This window comes from Carassius gibelio, chromosome A12, assembly GCF_023724105.1.
Source record: "Carassius gibelio isolate Cgi1373 ecotype wild population from Czech Republic chromosome A12, carGib1.2-hapl.c, whole genome shotgun sequence".
Taxonomy (NCBI): Eukaryota; Metazoa; Chordata; class Actinopteri; order Cypriniformes; family Cyprinidae; genus Carassius; species Carassius gibelio.
In genome coordinates this window covers 25,307,255-25,328,252 of record NC_068382.1, presented here as the reverse complement: position 1 = coordinate 25,328,252, position 20,998 = coordinate 25,307,255, and the positions used below count along the sequence as shown (strand labels likewise).

Genomic DNA, 20,998 nt, shown 5'->3' with positions numbered 1-20,998 from the left:
AGAGAGAGAGAGAGAGAGAGAGAGACACACACACACACACACACACACACACACAGAGAGAGAGAGGACGCTCAGAGAGACGGTACACACACACACACACACAGAGAGAGAGAGGACGCTCAGAGAGACGGTACACACACACACACACACACACACAGAGAGAGAGAGAGAGAGAGGACGCTCAGAGAGACGGTACACACACACACACACACACACACACAGAGAGAGGACGCTCAGAGAGACGGTACACACACACACACACACACACACACACACAGAGAGAGAGAGAGAGGACGCTCAGAGAGACGGTACACACACACACACACACACACACACAGAGAGAGAGAGAGAGGACGCTCAGAGAGACGGTACACACACACACACACACACACACACACACACACAGAGAGAGACACACACACTGACACACACAGAGAGACACACAGAGAGACACACACACACACACACACACACACACACACACACACACACACACACACACACACTGACTGCGCTTCCTTCTGAGCAGGACAGAGATGGTTCTGGAAACACACGGGTTCTGTCCTCGGTCACGCTGAAGACACTGGACAGGAAGGCTCAGAGGTGAGATTTTTAAACAATAATTATATAATCATAAAATCTAATTCAGCAATTAATTCCCTGATACAGTGGGTCCACACATCTGAGACCACTAGTGAAATATTATAACAGTAAAATAAAGTCCTATTAGTTCATGTGAATGAATGGGTTAACTAACAATGATATATGAATAAATATGAATAAAATACAAGTTTAATGTCAGTTCATGTTGGCTCAGGTCCATTTCATAATATTAACAGATAACACCTTTATTTTTATGTTGAAATTAACATTTACTCAGATAATGAAATTAAGCATTAATTAACAAATCTCAATTGTTTCTGCAAATACTTTCTTTTTATAATTTTAGAACACTTTACAATAAACTTTCATTTGTTAGCACTACTTCATTAGTGTATTAGTAATGTTAACAGATACAGCTTTTGATTGTAGAAATGTGCTGACGCTGAAATTAACGCTGAAGTTCATGTTGACTGGTTTAGTGATGTAGATGTTTGTTAACATGATGTTACTGATTTAATGCATAATCTAATAAACTAATTCCTCGTATGTGGCAATAAAGCTCTTTCTGATTCAGATCTCATTTGTTTTCAGGCAGGAGAAGAAGACGAAGGTGATTCCCAAGAGCTCAGCGGCAAGGTACAGCGTGAATCAGAGACAAACACAGAACGGGAATCAGGAACACAGATTTATCATGCTCTCTCTCTCCCACACACACACACTCTCTCTCTCCCACACACACACACACACTCTCTCTCTCACACACACACACACACACACACTCTCTCTCTCTCCCACACACACACACACACACACTCTCTCTCTCCCACACACACACACACTCTCTCTCTCGCTCTCCCACACAAACACACACTCTCTCTCTCCCACACACACACACTCTGTCTCTCTCCCACACACACACACTCTGTCTCTCTCCCACACACACACACACTCTCTCTCTCCCACACACACACACACTCTCTCTCTCTCGCTCTCCCACACAAACACACACACACTCTGTCTCTCTCTCCCACACACACACACTCTCTCTCTCCCACACACACACACACACACTCTCTCTCTCTCTCTCTCTGCAGGAGTGCGGTGAAGAAGCGAGACGAGTGTTTGGAAGTGAGATGCAGGAAGTATCTGTCTCTGGGATGAAGACACACACACATGACACACACACACGTTTCATGATGATTGATTTTGACTCACATCACTGCTCGTCAGATTTCTCAGATGTATTTTATAAATCTATGCTATACAGTCAACATCATTTTTGATTATGCTATTTAACTTTTTTATTTCTAACACAAATATAACATAATTAGAAATACACACCTCTGTGGTTAGCTTGCATTGTACACTGGTGTTATAAACTTTAAAGAAACATCTGATTCACGTGTGCATAAATGTGTTTGTCAGACTCCTTCAGAAACAACTCGACCGTCTTCAGTCCAAACCTCCACACACACACACACACACACACACACACACACACACACACACACACACACACACACACACACGTGAACAGTCACGCTCACTGACCAGCATCAGCTCCACAAATAAAACACACTATTAGAGGTTTCAGAGTCTGACTCATAGCAACCAAAACTGTTAAATCATTAATGGACATAACAGCAGACGTGACGTTTCTGAAGCTATAGTTCACCCCAAAATTAACATTTGCTTAAAATGTAGATAAGTTTGTTTCTTCATCAGGTTTGGAGAAATGTAGCACTGCATCAGTGTCTCATCAACGGATGCTCTGCAGTGAATGGGTGCCGTCAGAATGAGAGTCTGATAAAAACATCCCAATAATCCACAGCACTCCAGTCCATCAGTGAACATCTGGAGAAGACAAAACCTGAAACACATCCAGCATTAAAATGATTTTAACTCAAATAATCCATAATAACACTTCCTCCAGTGAAAAAGTCCATCTGCTGTTGTCTCTCTCAGATTTGTTTAGATCTGTTTAAACGCTGCTTGATCTGTGCAGATTTCTCTCCTGATTCAGACCAGAACACTTTCACTGGAGGAAGTGTTATTATGGATTATTTGAGTTAAAATCATCTTAATGCTGGATGTGTTTCAGGTTTTGTCTTCTCCAGATGTTCACTGATGGACTGGAGTGCTGTGGATTATTGGGATGTTTTTATCAGACTCTAATTCTGACGGCACCCATTCACTGCAGAGCATCCATTGATGAGACACTGATGCAGTGCTACATTTCTCCAAACCTGATGAAGACACAAACTCATCCTGATCTTCTCTGAACTATTCCTTTAGCGTTCTGTTTAAATGACATGTAGGATGGTGAATACAGAGAAAACACAAATCGTAGAAACATAACACTGCTTTATTTCTTTAACATAACACTGAATGGTACATCTCATCCACACACATGTGTGTGTGTGTGTGTGTGTGTGTGTGTGTGTATCACTGTGGTTTATAGCTATGCATGAGCACAGACAGAAGTGCTGAATGTTACAGGTGCATTAATAGATTATAATAATACTGTTTATACAACTAAACAAAACTGAATTCCAATAAAACGTGTCAAAGGGTTTGCACAAGGAGCTGGTGAGCTCAGTCATGGCCTTTCTATTCCATTTGTGGCTTTTAGAATCAAATCACAGTTGAGATTATTTGTACCGCGCTCAGATATGAAACATAGAGCTGCTCTCAGTAACAGACTGATCTCAAATCAGCAAGAGCAGCACAAGCACAATCCAGAAAACTAGACGCAGAAGTGCAATAATCATCACAAGTCTTTGGCTTGACAATACAGATTATAAAACATGAGAGCACACTTCCTCGTGTGCATGTCCTGATGCATCGTGTCATTTTAGCGTCTGAATCGGAAAATACAAACCTGAATATAAACATTTTGGTATAATAAACTGTGCAAATTCAGTCAAAATGAACACTATATTAAACGTCTCTGGCCAAGCTTTCGTTTAACTGATTGTCTACTTGCATCTCAAACATAAAATCAGCTTTAAATGAATGTGTTCTGGGTTCAGTACAAGTTAAAAATATGTTTTGGTTATTAGTTCAAATGCTGTGTTTGATGCCACATTGTGACACTCTGTTTGAGTGACATCTGACTCATCCAATCACGAGAGTTTAGGGCGGAGCTATCTGTCTGACAGACCAATAACAGACAGGAGGAGTGTTTAGGAAAAGCTGACATTTCTTTTCCATTAGTGAAAGAAATGACATGCTTAACCTTTAAATAACATCAATTACTGAAGCCCCGTTAAGTCGAATATTGTCTTTGGCTTCTCAAACTCGAATCAACATTATGTCACAAATGCTGTCAAGTTGCATCAAACCCAGAACGCTCCTATAACGTGATCTCAAGGGAATGTAATAAATACGTTCACCGTTAAACATTAGACAGAGAAAAAAACGAAGCTTTTCTGCAGAGTAAAACGAAGGCTGGTCAGAAAAGCGCTTCAGAAAGAGTCTGGCGGAGAAACGCTGCTGGAAAGAGTGATGAAACCTTGGCCCAAACACAGCTGGTCGTCACAAACCTGCCTTCTGGAACAAGAGTCGTACACAGAGCTTTAAATAAGAGAAACTTCACACAAACGAAGCCTTCAGCATTAACAACTAGTGTTTATACTGCGTTACAATGCATTATACACTTGGAATAATCAATATGTGTCTCCTCTACAGAAGAACAATGAAGAAAAAGAGTTTTTGTGCTTGTTGATATTATGTTACAGTAGCTGCTATCAAATGTTCTCATGTGTCACAAAATGCACCATAAACGCTGGGATTGGCCACAAATACCCAACAATGAAAACACATGTTTTGCATGACAAAAATATATATACACACCATACATTTTCTGGAATATAAGTCACATTTTTCTCTTCTGAAATGTGCTGCGACCTTTATAGATATGTTTGTTTCTGCCAAAGATTAATAAGATACAACAGGCAATTGCAGCTTTTATCACAATTCTGACTTTTTTTTTGTGCAATTCTGAGTTTACATCGCACACAATTTTTATTTTTGTTTTGTTTTACGGAATGACAAAAAAAAGGTAACTGCAACTTTTCATCTCACAATTCTGAAATTCTAAGGAAAAACAAAACTATTTGCAACTCTGTTCCCATGACCAGGTAAAAAAAAAAAACCTTAAAAATTCTGCCATTCTGCAATTTTTATATACAGGGTATATATTATATACTATATTCTGAAAAAAATAAAAAAATAAATCACAATTACCTTTTTAAATAAAAAAAGCTTCCATAGACTTCTATTAATTGCATTATTTAATCAAGATGGCAAAACAAGGTATGTGAGCTCAAGCTTATTTATATAGTACATTTCCTACACATTAAATCATTTCGTTTAGGCGTGGCTTTTAAAATAAATGTTGTTTATGATGAATGACTGTAATTTAGGTTTGTTTTATACTTATATTCCCATTCCAGTTCTGTTCTGAATAATGTTACATTTAACTGATTTGTTGCAAAGTGAGATTGTTTATAGTGTTTATGTATGTTTGTAAACATTTCAATTATTGTTATTTTACTTTTTTTTCTGAATGCAATAATAAAATTTGACTTAATACTCAAATATTGCTTTTCTCTCAACGATGCAATCTCTCTCAACGAATTTCACCCCGGTGTGACTTATTTTCCAGAAAACATGGCTTTTTCTTTACATTGGCATTTGTGTTTGTCGTTTAAGTCAATACTAGAACGCATGCCTCTCGAGAAGCGTTTGCTCTATTTTTAACTTCACACGGCGTATTAAAACGCATCCGTCGGTCAAAATAACGTATATACACATTCATTCCTGCTTCAGAGGCAGATGTTGATTTGTTTGGCTAACTCTCTCTCCAAGTCTGAAATCAGCGTGTCGAAGTCTTTCAGACTCAGTCTGCACGTGAACGGAGCGTCAAAGTCGAGCGCAAACTCGTCCACGTACAAACCCTCGGGAGACGTCCACACATCCCTCTTCTTCGGCTCCTCCATGTCATCGTCGCTCTCGCTGCCCGCCACCTCGTCGTAATCCGCCTCGTCGTTCGACAGGAAGTCCCGCCCACAGACGCTCCAATCTCCGGCGTAGCGGTTACAGGGCGGGCTCTCCATCCGGCCACGCCCCCTGCGGGAAACCACCACCTGCAAGGAACTCTGGGAAGCCAGAGAATCATCCGTCACTCGTCCTTTGGGTACTGTGAAGAAAACAACATAAAACACGTTACACGCTTGACATGCACATATTTAGACAGATGCACCATGCAAATCGGCCACAGCTGTTACATGCTTGTTGCATCATGAGAACATGTTCCAGCTACTACACGCCTCATAACATGAGGCTCAAAGTTCACACACTCAAGGTGCATGCGGTAATGATCAGATTATATGCATGGTGTTTGACTACGTGAGCAGCGCTGGAACGACAATCAAAACCAGATGACATTCAGAGAAAAAAGATGCATGGCATAAAGTCACTTCTGCAGTGTAAAAATGACTGCAAATAATACAATTAGAGTGCATTTTAAAACTAAATACTACTACAGTTACTGCATGTTTAATTCAATGTTACTTACTGCTTCTTTGTACATTTTAGAGTAAAAATTTCTTGTGGAATCAGCGAATGCATGCAAAACGGCAAATGATGTTTGCATCGAGAAGCATTGAAGCCTGATGTGAATCATTTCTGTGGTGCATTTTGTAGAAACAATTAATACAGAGTAAAATTTACTGATGTTGCATGAGGCAGCTGAAAAATTGAACTTAATGCCACTGTATTATCTTTTGCAGAGCTGCTTTATAAATGAAATTATATAGCAAATGTATGCCTAATTTTACCAAATGTAAGGCTATTACTGTCCAACTCTAATCTGCTTAAATGCAACTGAAGATAATAAGATATCGTAAACATTAACATTGTGATTTTCTGTAGGCTGCTTTGAAAAAATGCAAATAAATTAGACTTTTCCTGTTTATTATATGTAAAACTGTGTGGAAGCTGTACTGAATCTGTATTAAAGTGCTTTATAAATAAACATGAAATGTGCAAATTTCAGCTGATACTTTTTTGCTTGAGTGCACACTTTTATATGGACCAGGGCAACCAGAAAATATATTATGTATAAATGTGCTTGAAATGAATAAATGCTGTGAGTCTGGGACACACTCACCAGGCCAGAGCTGCAGGAGGTAGTGCAGAGCCTCGATGTGTCGTTTAAAGTCCACAGCGCTGGCGATCTCTTCACTGTGAGCAAAACTACGGCCTCCTCGACCGGCCCCAGACCCCGCCAGGGCCCCTGATCCAGGGCCCGTCATCCCGGCGTGCCACGACTCCTGTGTGGGCGTCAGGAGGACCGGCCCGAAACACACGGCCAGATTCTGACACGTCATTCTGTTGCTGTCGCTGTAAGACGCCACCAGACTCAGATGATCCAGCAGGAAGGACAGAGTCGCCTTCAGCACACACACACACACACACACACACCCACCCATCAAACAACAGCAAGCACTGAGGATGCATTAGAGATCAGATTTTAAAGTTTAAGATACAAGACATATAAAAAGGACTTGACATGAGACTGGATTCATGTGATCATCTGTGTATAAACACACACAGAGTCATTACCCGCTCTGCTTCAGGAAGACACTGCAGCAGTGAGACGGTGTTCGGGGATCTCGGAGCGTCTCTGGTGTTTCTACAGACCGGTCGAACCATCATCGCTTCTAACACCACTTCATACAGCGTCCGGGTGATGAGAGGAGACGGCAGCTCTCGCAGGAAGTCCTTCAGAATGCCTGGCAGTAACAATAAAAAAACAATCAAAATTTACATCTACACATATCCACTGTAAAATTACCTTCAAATAGCTTGATATACAAACTCAAATATGGAAACTGGTTTCTGATAACTGCAAAAAAAGGCTTTTTAACTCACAATTCTGACTTTTTCTCAGAACTGCAAGATATAAACTCAGAAGTCTTGTTTCCACCAGTTATTTTAGCATCGTTTTAGATCGCATTACAGTTTTTGTCAATATTTTGAATTTGATTTGATTTGTATATTTCCTGCTTTCATGATAAATTCAGATAAAGTTTTAGTAATTTGTCTGTGTGTTTTTGGCATTTTTTATATTTTTTGTTGTTTTAAAATGTCTATAACTTTTAATTAATTTTAATTTCAGGTTTTTTAGCACAGTATATGAAAATGAAAAATGTCACTTTGGAAACCAATTTATATACATTCTGTATCCTTTATTTTATTTCAGTTCGCATTTAATTTATTTCAAGTTTTTTTTATGGTTTCACTTTGTAGTAATTGTGACGTTTTATCTCACATTTCAGACTTTTTCTCGCATCTCATAATTCCAAATAAAACGTCTCAGAATTGTTTTTCTTGGAATATTATAATTGATACATGATGGAAAAAAGTCAGAACTGTGAGATAAAATAGATATTACTTCACGACTGAAATAAGCTTCGATAGTAACGATCATGGAACATGAATAAATCAGATAGTGTGTTATTTGAGGCCGACTGACCCGTAATGACGTTGACGTCGGGATAGAGCTCGTCGTTTAAGGTAACCGCTGCACTGTCCCTCTCGAACGCATCCCGCAATTCCTTCTTCACCGCCGCCGAGCCACAGAGACGATACAATCCCACGCCCTACAAACACAGTCTATTAGTAGAGTCACACTAAACACACATCGGGTCTGACAGATCTCTGAGCGCCTCTCACCCTCAGTCCTCTCCTCTCGATCTCAGAAACACACTTCTGAATGATCAGAGGCACTCGGAGCGCAGACGCCTCCTTCTCCACCAGGTGGCGCAGCTCCACCCCAAACACATTAGGAGGAGGCAGGTCACTGAGGCGGGGGAACGGGGTCACGAAGTGCTCCAGAAGGGTCAACTTCACATACAGCAATCCGCGAGGCTCCAGACGGACACACAGCTGCTGACTGCGAGACGCTGCGGGAGCGAGAGACAGAGACCGAAAAGATAAAGAGATAAAGGCAAAACACAAGGAAAATACAGGGTATGGCTGGGTGGGAAGGCTGTTGTGCAATGGTAGAAATGTGTCAGTGCATTATTGATCCATTGCTTCTTCTGCATTTATGTATTTCTTTCAATAGAAAAAAAAAATTTAAGTTAAAAAAAAATTTAGCCAAGGAGCTCTGGTTGAGTTGACATGGAATGGCCCAATTGTAGATATGCAGGAATGCTTTACATTATTTACAAGTGAAAGCAATAAAGTAACACGGAATAATTGGAAAAAAGAGAGCGATATGTTTCAAACAAGTCCAGATAAGGAAATACTTGTAAAGGAAGTAGTGACAGATAATTTCATCGCTATTTTGATGTACATCCGAATGAAACAGATTATAAAATAAAATCTAGGGCGGGACTTGGTTCAGTCCACCGGCTGTTGATTGGATGGAAGCAGAGCTGAATGGGGAGGGGTTTATGAGGACTAAAAGGATGGAGAAATCCGGGATACATCACCAAAGAAAAGATTGTGACTTCTTGGTAAAAAGATGTTTTTAATAAAATATATACATGGATGATAACATGCCAAATTTAATGTGTGGTTTTTTAGGCTAAACATGAGCTTACTATAGAATGCAAGTGAAGTACTTCGATCTTAAAATAGCTTTAAAAATGGCTCATCCAATCAGAATTTAGAGTGGGAACTATCGGTTTCACCTTGATTTGCAAATGAGCAGCTCTCTTACCCTTGAAGAGGGGCGGTATAGCCACAGCACCCAAACAGCACACCCGGCTACGTGCTGGAGCGGCTGGCACCGCAGCGTCGTTGTTAGCGCTGGCGTTCGTTGGTGTCGAGATGACCAGTTTGAGCAGCCGCGCCCTCTCGAGCTCCAGGTTAAAGGTGTGGTTTAATGGGAGACTCGCCCCTCGACAGGTGAGAAGCGATGTTCGAGCCCGGGTCACCCCGTCCACTTGAATGGCACAGAAGACTTCTTTAGTAGCGTCGTTCCGAGGGGATCGTAGCAGCTCGTCGATGCCCAGCAGATGCACCGTGAGCAGCCCTGAAAGTCTCTGAGCACAGCGAGGCTGATCCGCCAGCGAGTACAAACGATACGACTCTGCGTCTGCCACAGCGAGTGATTCCTGTGGTCCACTGTGTGGTGGGGGTGTAGGTGACCCTTTTGACCCCACGCCCTGCTTGGGCAAGAGTTCAGGTGAGTCTCCATCGCTAAGATATCCTCCCTTACTGGCAGAACCCATTCGAGAGGATCGACGCCTTGGCCTTTCGGGTGCACTGGAGTCCAGGTGGTACTTGCTGATGACGCTGGACGATTCCTTGCGTGCATTTGGTGGTGAAGAATCATCGGATGCTCCGGGTGCACTGCTGGCGTTCCCTTGTCCGTTACGCTGATTACGGGACGAGCGTAGGCTAAGCTTCCGTCTAAGCTCCGGGAGTTTCCGCATCTTCATAGAAAGCCGCCGCACTGTTCCTGGAGACTTGATCTTGTCAATCGCACCCTCTCCCGGGCTTTTCTTTGGCACCCCAGGACTGTCAGAGTTCACACCACTAGCAGAGCTAATACAGTCTGACTGTAGCACAACCAGATCTAAAATGCAAGAAACACACAGTGTTAGAACCTTTAAGATCGTCCTAAACAGGCAAGTAGAAGTTGCTCTCTAGTATCTTACGGTACAAGTCTGTTCCAAAAACCTAGTGAGGTGCCTTAATGTTTACTACCTACACAAGAAACATACCGGACAACAGAAATGGAACCTTGGGGGTGGAAATGGAAGATTTGATTTGTTGGTCAAGGTGGGTTTAATTAGGGCCGGAAGGTGGCCCTCCCTGGAGCTAGATTGGACATTCCTGTCATAAACTGATTTGGAGCACTCTACATCAGGGTTGGGCAACTATGGACCTTAAGATCCACTTTCCTGCAGACATGAACGAACTAATTAAGTTCTTCAGGATTACTACAAAGATACAGACTTGGGTTACAGGGTTGGAGCTAAACACTACAGCAGGGGTGTGCAATTTTGCTCCTGGAGGGCCACTGTCCTGCAGAGTTTAGCCCCAACCCTAATTAAACAAAAACCCTTGCTAATCAAGGTCTTCATACTCACTAGAAACATCCAAACAAGTGTGTTGAGCTAAACTCTGCAGGACGCAAGCCCTCGAGAAGAAAGCTAGGATAACCCTGCTCTATGGGACAGTGGGCTTTTGAGAGCCAGAGTTGCCCAGACCTTCTCTACATCAGTAGCTTCCAACCACGTTCATGAAGCACCAACACTGTGCATTCTGCAGTCTCCTTTGTCTGAGACACACATTTCAGGCCTTAGAGTCTCTACAAATGTATCAGATGTGTCTGATTTAGCAGATATGCAAAATGTGCAGCGTTCGTATGGCTCCAGGAAAGTGGTTGGGAACCACTGCCTTACATCAGAGGTGGGAAACTCTGGACCTCACGTTAACCAAGGTCTTAGGGTTCCTACAAACAGGGGAGTCCCATCAATGCTGGAACTAAACTCTGCAGAACAGGGGCCTTCGACAGCCAGAGTTCCCCAGCCCGTCTCTACACCAGTGGTTCCCAACCACGTTCCTTGAGGGAGCCACAACAGTGCAGATTTTGTAGTCTCCTTTGTCTGAGACACTCGCTTTAGGTCTTGGAGTCACTTGTAATGAGTCCGGGACAGTGCTTGGGAGGCTCCAGGAGCGTGGTTGGAAACAACTGCTCTACACAGGCAGTAAAACAGCAGTTCACATATGAAGTGCTCCAGAGAATCGACCCCAAGCAGAGTTTGAAATTAGCATGTCATTTAGCTACAGACATGACTCTGGTTAACATAAAAATGCACACACAAATACTGAGTAAAACAATCAATTTTAAAATAATGTTGAACTATTTGCATTCTGGGATTGGCTTCTCCATGGCTACTGCAATAAAATTGGCCCCAAAATAAGGTTTCTTAGAAGGCAGCACGATAATAATTAACTCTCGGACACACCTAAAATGCTGTCTAGGTAGGCAGCTCACTAGGTTTTAGGAAAAAAACTTCTAGTTACATGTAATGTGTTACCCATCCTATTTTTTTTTAAATTGTGAATGTGAATCATAGCACAGAATTTCTGTCTCCTTACTATAAATATTGTTTCAAAACAGAACTGCTCATTTTATCCAGCTGTGTGAAATTCAAGTATACTGGCAAAGCTAGTGACAAACTCTTACATAAATGGAAAAAACCTGACCATACCCGAACTATCCGCCCTGATGACGTCGGCTTCAGTTTGAGTCTGTTTTACTTGATGGAGGCCGGTGGGAGTCAAACCCCCTGATTGTTTCTGGTCTCTTTTCTCCTCAGTTTTTCTCTTTCTCCAAGGATCTCCATATGTTTCCTGAGCCGTTCCTCTAGTGGCCCTTGAGTCATCTTCTTCAGGAATGGGGTTGTACCAAATGTTTCCATCTCTGTATGGGCCATGCCGCAACTCTGTGTTTCTGGTTGGGAGGACTTCATCTGATGCCTGGGGCTTTCCTGTGGACAGTACCCAGGCTCGACTACTTCTGTCCAGGTGCTGGAGGTAGGCGCCTTGCCCAGAGATCTTCGCTGAGCTGGAAGAGTCACACACATCCATACAGCCAGGCGTCAACTCCGGTAAACCGGCATCTGAGTCACATGGTGGCCTGGAATAACCAATCTCCAATTCCAGATCTTTCTGCTTCCACTTCAAACCATCATCCTCACTTAAAGTCCTTTGGCTCCAGGCCTGTTTTGAGTCCTCAGCCTTTCCGGAGCACAAGTCCCAGTCCTGTGGCCCGTAGACCAGGCTCGTACACAGATCTGTGCTGGCTGGGTCTCTGCTCGTAGAGGGAAGTTTGGCCCAGTTCTGTTTTTTGGAGACGGTGATCTGGGAGCGTCTGGTACACTCCTCCACGATGGAGCTCTCCGTCTCAGCACGTCCTGAGGTGGATGCAGTCGATGAAGAACTTTGGAAATTTTCCACCTTCCCTGTCACTTCTAAGGCAGAGGAAAGAAACCAGCAATCGTTACCATAGCAGGAGTTTTTGGCCTTATTTGGTGCTGAAGTATTTGTCTGGATTGGAGTGACTAATGAAGAATAGACCACTGGAGACTTGCAACACACGGTAATATCAAATACCACAAGTAAAAGTGAAACTGGGGGCGATTAACCTTTACAGGGTTTTGATTCCTCCCTAAAACAACATTTCTGAGATGAGTTTACAGTGACGTACATGGACAGAGAGCAGCGGAGAGAGAGGATGACTGGAAAAAACCAAAGACCAAAAACAGACCTCGAGAGGAGGGCTGGAGATATTTACCATCTCATACTTTACGCTCCCTCTCTCGCACATCTGGAAGTTTCTCCAAACTCCCTCCTCCTCTGTTTTCCCCTCTCTCTCTCTCTCTCTGTTCTTTCCCCTCTTGAAATTATGAACGTGGCTTGTGACACACAGTTAGCCAAATATCTTATCCAATTCCAGAAGCCATGAATAACTCCCGTGTGCCCTCTGCACATTATCTCTTCTGGCTTGCATGACTCTGAAAGTGCTGAATAAAAGCATCTCTGTCAATCGCTCTTTAGTTAGCACCGCTCTTGAGCATTGCTAGTTTACAAGGCCAAGACAACTCTCCACAACCAAATGCCTAAACCACAAATGCTTCTTAAACACTGCACAAAGCTCTGATGGAAAGTCTGACAGATAGGAATGTGCAAGTCTAATTTGAGGGCGCAGAAAGTGCCGGAGCATTTTGAAATCAATTGGGAATCCAGCAAATTGGATTTTTCCAAGCACTCGACTGGAACTGCTTATCTGAAACTTTCACTGGTCGTTTGATGCCTTCGTCAGACTGTTCGAATTCAACGTTTGGATGAAATGTGATTTTCGCAGACCTTTTGATTTGAAGTGTTCTCTAACACTCCTGCTCAAACGGTAGATTATGGCGTTTCCAACGCCAATGTCAAGGGTTTGATTCTGCAATGCATGAACTGATATAATCTAAATGTGTACCTCGAATGCAATACAAGTTGCATATAAAATTGCATATAAATGATGTAAAGTGTACGCTCTTTGTTTTTGTTTTTTTGGTTTTGGTATTTCAGTAAATATCTTGGTTTGCCCCAAAAATATGTCTCATTACAAAACCCAAAAACTGACTTCAAGATGAAAACAGAAAAACACAACACTGACCCCTTTATGCTTCCCTGAGCAGGAAGTGTTACAGTATGTTAAGTGGGCCAACAGATGACTTCCTGTTTTGCCTAAGCAGCCAAGAAAAGGAGAAGGAGAGAAACAGACAGCAATACTTGCTGAGATAACACATAGACAAAAATGCATAGAAAGGATGGTGCAGAGAATAACATTTATGCATTTGGCGGACACTTTTATCCATGCATTTTGTTTACCAGTTCATGCATTTGCTGGGAATTGATGCATTGATGTTGCTAGCTTTATAGGTGCAGGAAGACATATATTAAAAGATAAGGATAAGGAATAAACAGTAAAAAATAAAGACAAAAAGATAAGTCCAAGGAGTGATTTCAGTGTCAAACACACAGCTGTCGGGCCGCTGAGAGGTTTTCAATGAGCGGTCTGTGTAAAGGGCTTCCCTTCACAGCTGGACACACACACACACACACACACACACTTAACCCTATTCACTATTCATTACAACACCCCAACATACACACGCTCGCTCACACAAAGCACGCTCTCACGAGTGGCACGCTGGACTCACCCTTCACCTATGATTCTCATTCAACAGTCTGTGTGTTTATGAAGTCCTCTGGGTTTAACAGCACATCGATAATAAACTACTCTGGCTCTATTTAGCAGGTTACGACTCCAGAGCTTCACTTAACTCATTTACAGGGAGTATATCAACTAAGACGATTATCTGGATATCATGGGCATCACGGAGAACTAATAGAAGAACTAACATTGGGTTAAAGCTAATGTTTCAGAAGCAACACATTTCAGCTTTAAAGCATCTGGATGTTAAACTCAAAGTAGTCGAACGCAGATGTGTTTCGGAAAACTAATCTATGACAGATTGATGAAAGTTGAATGTGATGCATGTTTGTTGTTAAACTGCATGTTTGTTTACCCCCGAGTATATTTACCACGTCTGGCAGGGTGCAATAATTAGTGCCAATGTTTGCTGAGAATATTCACGGCGTACTAGTGAAAGAGTTTTTCCCAGAATGCCGATCCCTGCCCCCTTCAGCCGCCCACAGCATAATTTGAGACATCCTGTCACTGTACTGCTCTCATCTGCCCCGAAAACACAAGCCAAACTATTAATAATCACATCAGGAAAGACTCAAAACACGGAAGATGGTCTTATGTTGCATTAGGAAACTGCTACGAGTTATTTCATCTACAAGAGCAGCAATAATAACGCCAGAATAAATACACGTACACTTTAAAGCTATCGAAATGTTTCGGTGTCGTCTAAAAGACCTGTAAGAGTGAATACAGACTTGATCTAAAGGGAAACACAATCGGGATAAGCCCCGGTCTCTCCAGATCCCCCATGAAGATGTTTCCTGAGAGCTCAAACATCAGATCAGATCTGCGCAAAGTCTCTCAGTCATTAGATTGAGAGGAAACGCGCTTCTACACATCTGCGCTCGATGTTCTCTCTCATTTTTCTTCTTGTGGAGCAAAATCTCTTTCTGATGGTGAGAAGTGAGCGGTGCACAAACTATAAAGATGCATTCTATGGTAACTAAAACAGACATTGATGATGTAAACACTTTAAATATAAATATTTATTATTTAGAGCATGCATGACCTCTAAATATCATGCATTATACTGGTCTTGGGTTTTTTCTTATTTAGATGGAACGTTTTCCTCAATGCTTTACTTTTTTTCAGCTTGGAAGTGTTGCATTATCAGTTTATTAGATGGTGACAGCTATTTTTGAGTGCCTCGAACCACACATTATATTCTAATTCTATTTAGAAGCAAAAGCATAAAATCTGCTTTGCCAAACAATAAAAAAAAAAAGTTTTTTTTTTCAAGAAAATAACTAACTGGATGAATAAATACAAATATTGAAAATATAATTTGTAAAAAATTAGGCCATGTTTTTTTATTTGATTTGATTTTAAAGTATAGACAATTATTATTTTAAATAATACTTTAATAATAATAATACTTAATAATTCTTATGACACACTACTAATGTAAATATGCTGTAAACCACTTAGTTAAAAATAAATACAAGAAAAATAAATTTTAAAATCACTAACTGGATAAATTTATTCATTACTTTAAAAAATGTTTGTTGAAAATTAGGCAATATTTATATATTTTCATTTAAAAAATAAATACATATTTTTTATTTTTTATATATATAATATTTGTAAATACATTTTAGAAAACACTGTAAACATCGTAACATTTTTTTTTTTATTAGACAATAATTATATAATTTGTTTAAAAATAAATAAATAGATTGAGAGTTTTCAAGCTGCGCATCTGCGTTTCCAGGAAGAGCCTCGGGAAAAGGAAGTCGTTAAAAAAAGGATTAAAAACATAAATATATTTCCTAGAGGAAGCCTGCTGAAGTACACAGAAGATGCTGACAAAACTCATCTAATTAACACTGATTGCAATGGTTTACACTCAAACAGTGACTAGATTTCCAATGCAACGCTTCCTATGATCAGCGAACTACAACAATCACAACTAACTGAAATAAGCTTAAGTTAAAATACTACAATTCCTAAAAGCTTAAACAGAAACAAACGAAACCTACACTGATAAAAATGTCAGAAGCACATAATAAAATTAATGAAACTTAAACTAAAAGTATAACACTACACAAAAAAGTCCTATTCGTTAACATTAATGTATGAAAAAACAGTTACTGAATTTTCTTTATATATTAGATGACCCCCCCCCCCCCAAAAAAAAGATAAAAAAATAAATAAATAAAAGGGAAAAAATATATATATTACCTTTTTTTATTGGTTTGGTACATGAGAAGAGCAAACAATGCTTTAAATTAATATTCATTCAATAAATTAAAATGTGTTTTCTGTTTTGGAGTTTTCTCTCAAAGAGCTCTATTGACCCTCACTGATCAACACACACACACACACACACACACACACACAGCAGCTGGGATCATTATTCCCAAGCACAGAGTTCACATTCCTTCTTTGTCTCTCAGACTCTGATTCTCACAGACTTTCAGCTTCAGTTTTTGCCCTCGTTCCTAACGGATCTGAGATGAGAAAAATAGCAAGCATAGCTTTTTTTGACCAAATTCTAAGGCGGTATCAATGCAATCCCAGAATGCACTGTGATAGTCATGCATTTAGCAGACACTTTTATCCAACGTGATTTTTAACAAATAATCCAAAACTGGAGAAGTGTCAGTAAGACTTCTGGAATAATTAAGATTTCTCTAAGTTTTTGAAAAAAGTCTCTTCTGCTCAACAAGGTGGCATTTATTGAGATCAGAAATATAGTTAAATTTTAAAATATTTTTACAATTGAAATCATCTGTTTTCTGTGTGAATCTGTGTTAAAGTGTAATTTATTTCTGTGATGCTCCGCTGTATTTTCAGCATCATTCCTCCAGTCTTCAGTGTCACATGATCTTCAGAAATCAGAATAATATGATGATTTACTGCTCAAGAAACATTTCTGATTATTTTCAGTGTTGAACACAGTTGTGCTGCACAATATTTTTGCGGAAACCGTGAAAAACTACTTAAAAGTCTAATGCAAAAAAATAAATTAATACTTTTATTCAGCAAGGATGCATTAAATGCACAAACATTAGACGAAGCATCTTCTTCAGTGTTTCACAAAAGAAACCCGAACAGATTTTGAAGGTGAGAAAATCATGACAGAATTGCACATTTTTGGGTGAACTATTTCTGTTCGTTTATGAGTCGTTACTCATGCAGCCGTCCACATCTCTCTCTCTCTCTCGTTTCTGAGATGACCTCATCATGCAAACATGACATCGAACCTCTCGTTTCTGTACATGGACTTCATTTAAAATGCAAACTCACACACACACACACACACAATAAGAGATTAGAGTTACTACATGCACCATGATTACTCTTCATGCACAGTCCCTTGGATTATCAAGCAAATAATCCCACACTCCATGAACAAGGCACTAATCACAGTATCATCAGTGTACCGCGGTAAAGAACGCTCTCAGAGAGAAGAAACCGAGCGGCTGAGTAAATAAACCCAGACTTAACCAACACAGTCATTTAAAGCTGAAATCTAATGTTTGTTAGTCTACAAATGAATACACAAGAGATTCCCTCGAAACGCTCGGTGTATAGAAGTGTCAGTCAGGTTGAAGTGAACGTCTAGCAGACTATGTGTGTGTAAAACAACTATATACTCATGCATTAACCCTAGAAAGCCTGCTGTGTTATATCTGACAAACTTCGAAGGCCTCTACATGAGACTTTGCAGTCACACACAATCTACTCCATGCATCCTCTCTCGTCTGACTGATGGTCTAGAGGGTTTGTTTCAGAGTAAGAGGCTTTACAGGGTTAATTGCACATCTGGAGGATACACAGTGATGCTGTGTGTGATGTCAGAGCTGCGCACCTCTCCAATCAACACATTATGTAACCGACTCACGGCGTTTGTCACTCGCTGTTCCGTCAAAATATCCTCATCACATGAGAAAGAAGCTAAAGCTGCCTTGCACTAAAGCACAGAGCTCTCTTTGTGAGATATACAACATGAACACCTCTCCAAAATAAACTCATCTACTACACTAGCGCTCAGAAGTTCAGACACATGGAGCCTTGAGTCTGAAATCCTTTTGATAGAAATGCAAAAAAAAAAAAAAAGTTTTGAAGACCATTTTACCTAAAAATTGTATCTTTTGATAACTAAAATATTTTGTAGAGCAGATAGTTAAGGAAAAGCATTATGATGAAAACTAAATATTATTATTTTATATTTTTAATGGATGAATGGGAGCAGATTGGGAATAATTATTATGAAGAAAACTAAAATAATATTTTTTTATTCATCATAACACTTCTTCACTATCTGCTCCAATTCATCCATTAAAATATTTTGTAAAAACTAATAATAAAAAATATATAATTAGTTTGCATCATAATGCTTTCCCTTAATTATCTGCTCCAATTCATCCATTTAAAAAATTCATTTATTTTAAAAATAGTACTTTAGTTAACTAAAATGTTTCAAAAAAAAAAAAATTTCATATATATATATATATATATATATATATATATATATATATATATATATATATATATATATATGAAAAAATATTAGCATTTATCCTTTAAAAAAATACAAATAATATTTTAGTTAAAAATATATAAACTATTTTAGTTAACTAGAATAATATTTTTTAAAAAACTAAATCCTAAAATAGTATTTCCTCTAGTTTTTAAGATCAGCTTATAAAGTTTGTTGACTTATATCCAGAGCTGGAATTGTATGCTATTATTTATGTAATGAATATATCAGTTTTTACGACTTTACAATTAATCAAACATGTGGAAAAACAGTCCAAACTCTGTCTGGTACATAAAAGCAAAAAGCACATAATAACAACAGCCTAAACATTTAGAAAGCATGCATTACATAATTTTTTCCAAAACTAAAAAACTTATTTAAAACTTAATTTAAGTAACAGATCTACAGCGTATTTGTCCCTATTTCATTTGCATCTTCTGCAAAACTTCAGCTGCTCTGTAATAACAATGAACCGATGTGTAAATGAGAAGCAGTAGTGGAGGTCTGCAGTGGTCGGGGCTCTCACCGGTGAGTTTGGGGTCCGTCTTGCGGCGGAATCGTTCTTTAGCGCGGAGTTTGGAGAAGGTTCGTCTGAGCAGCGGCTCCGCCATCACTGAAGCCTCTCAGAGCCGCTCATTCACGGGACCGGACGACGGAGGCTCCGCCGAAACACACGGAGCAGAGCAGAGCAGCGCGGAGACTGAGCTCATGATGGAGCCAAACACAGGAAACACATTCCGCGCATTCCACTGCTGGGAGACGGTCACGCGCACCGCGAGGCATCACGGGACATGTAGTTCACTGCAGAGTTACTGCGAAAATAAACAGTTCTAGAACAGGAACAAGGCCTAATATCTTCATCTATCGTGTTCTTGCTATGTGGGTTTTCTTCATATAAAACATCAGAGGAGAGCACTGTGACTGTCGCCACTAGAAAACACACACACACACACGCACACAAACACATGTTTGTTTTTGGGAAAAGTGGGGACATCCCATAGGCGTAATGGTTTTTATACTGTACAAACTGTATATTCTATGGCCCTACACCTAACCCTAACCCTCACAGGAAACTTTGTGCATTTTTACTTTCTCAACAACAACAACAAAAAAAACTAATTCTGTATGATTTATAAGCGTTTTGAAAAATGGGGACATGGGTTATATCCTCATAAGTCACCCTCTCCTTGTAATACCCATGTCATTATACAGAGCTGTGTCCTGATATGACACAAACACACACACACACACACACACACTGACAGGACGCAACAACTTCTCCACATCCACAACATAACACTGCCCTCTAGCGGGACATTGATGTAACTACAATACTCACAGACTTTTGCAGCCACATATACTAGGCTACATCCCCCCTTTTAGGACATTTAAGAGGAAATGCAGAAAGAAAACAATAGTTACTCACCAACATATAATGAACAAGTTTTACCACTCGCTTAATTAATAATATACAGCTTGAGACAACTGATATAATAAACAGCACCTGGATATGTTCGTTATATCTTTAACCAAAACACTCAGAACACAAGCATAACTTTCTTTTCTTCTCAGTGCATTTCAAAATCACTGAATCTAATCGGCCTTTTTACAAGCCTCCCACTCCCAGACCCTCGGGTGTTGGTATGGAGTAGGCTGGCGTATAATTGCCCTGTTTAGTTCACGAGGATCCAGGCATAGTCTAAAGTGAGCCATTTTTCTTTTCAGTTACAACCAGGCTGTTGACCCGTTTTGTTGGCTCTATAACAGGCACAATGACATCAGTCAGCACTAACTGATCCAAGAACTGTTGTTTTACTCTTCACGCTTAAATGGCCCACTTTAGCTGAATTCACCCTAACCTAAATTTGTCACCTGGGCTGATAGAGATGATAGACAAACAATCTTCGAAGTTAATTTAAAGTTTTCAAAAAGTTAGCAACAAAAAAATTATTTATACATCGTATAAAAAAAAAAAAAAAACATTTACACCAATAATGATGGATGATATATTAATTTGCAAAAATTATCATTTTACAAAAGCGCCACCTGCCGGTGCAAACGATGCAAAACTAAAGGTCTGTTCAACATAAACGTGTAAACATGCTGCCCTTTAG

The 20,998-nt window shown here is 40.0% G+C and overlaps 2 protein-coding genes across 3 annotated transcripts in view; one reads left to right on the top strand and one right to left on the bottom strand.

The window, feature by feature from the left end:
• Positions 1–1,961, top strand: part of LOC128025563 (uncharacterized) — an 8,430-nt gene extending 6,469 nt beyond the window's left edge. The window contains exons 10-12 of the mRNA XM_052612034.1: positions 530–603; positions 1,195–1,239; positions 1,698–1,961. Of these exons, the coding sequence (XP_052467994.1) occupies positions 530–603; positions 1,195–1,239; positions 1,698–1,764 (186 nt within the window). The 3' untranslated portion in view covers positions 1,765–1,961. The remainder of the gene's footprint in view (positions 1–529; positions 604–1,194; positions 1,240–1,697) is intronic.
• Positions 1,962–2,950: 989 nt separating this feature from the next.
• LOC128025555 (rho GTPase-activating protein SYDE2-like) lies at positions 2,951–19,715 on the bottom strand. 2 transcript variants are annotated; one of them, XM_052612010.1, is made up of 8 exons: positions 19,411–19,715; positions 11,847–12,608; positions 9,341–10,201; positions 8,347–8,576; positions 8,147–8,273; positions 7,234–7,403; positions 6,779–7,061; positions 2,951–5,806 (listed from the first exon to the last, which is right to left on the bottom strand). In XM_052612010.1, the coding sequence occupies exons 1-8, from the start codon at positions 19,493–19,495 to the stop codon at positions 5,433–5,435; spliced, it is 2,892 nt and encodes a 963-aa protein (XP_052467970.1). In that variant the 5' UTR covers positions 19,496–19,715; the 3' UTR covers positions 2,951–5,432. The 2 variants fall into 2 exon arrangements, with proteins under 2 accessions (XP_052467970.1, XP_052467971.1); XM_052612011.1 differs by lacking the exon at positions 11,847–12,608 and having other exon boundaries at positions 19,411–19,712.
• Between the last annotated feature and the right edge of the window lie 1,283 nt (positions 19,716–20,998).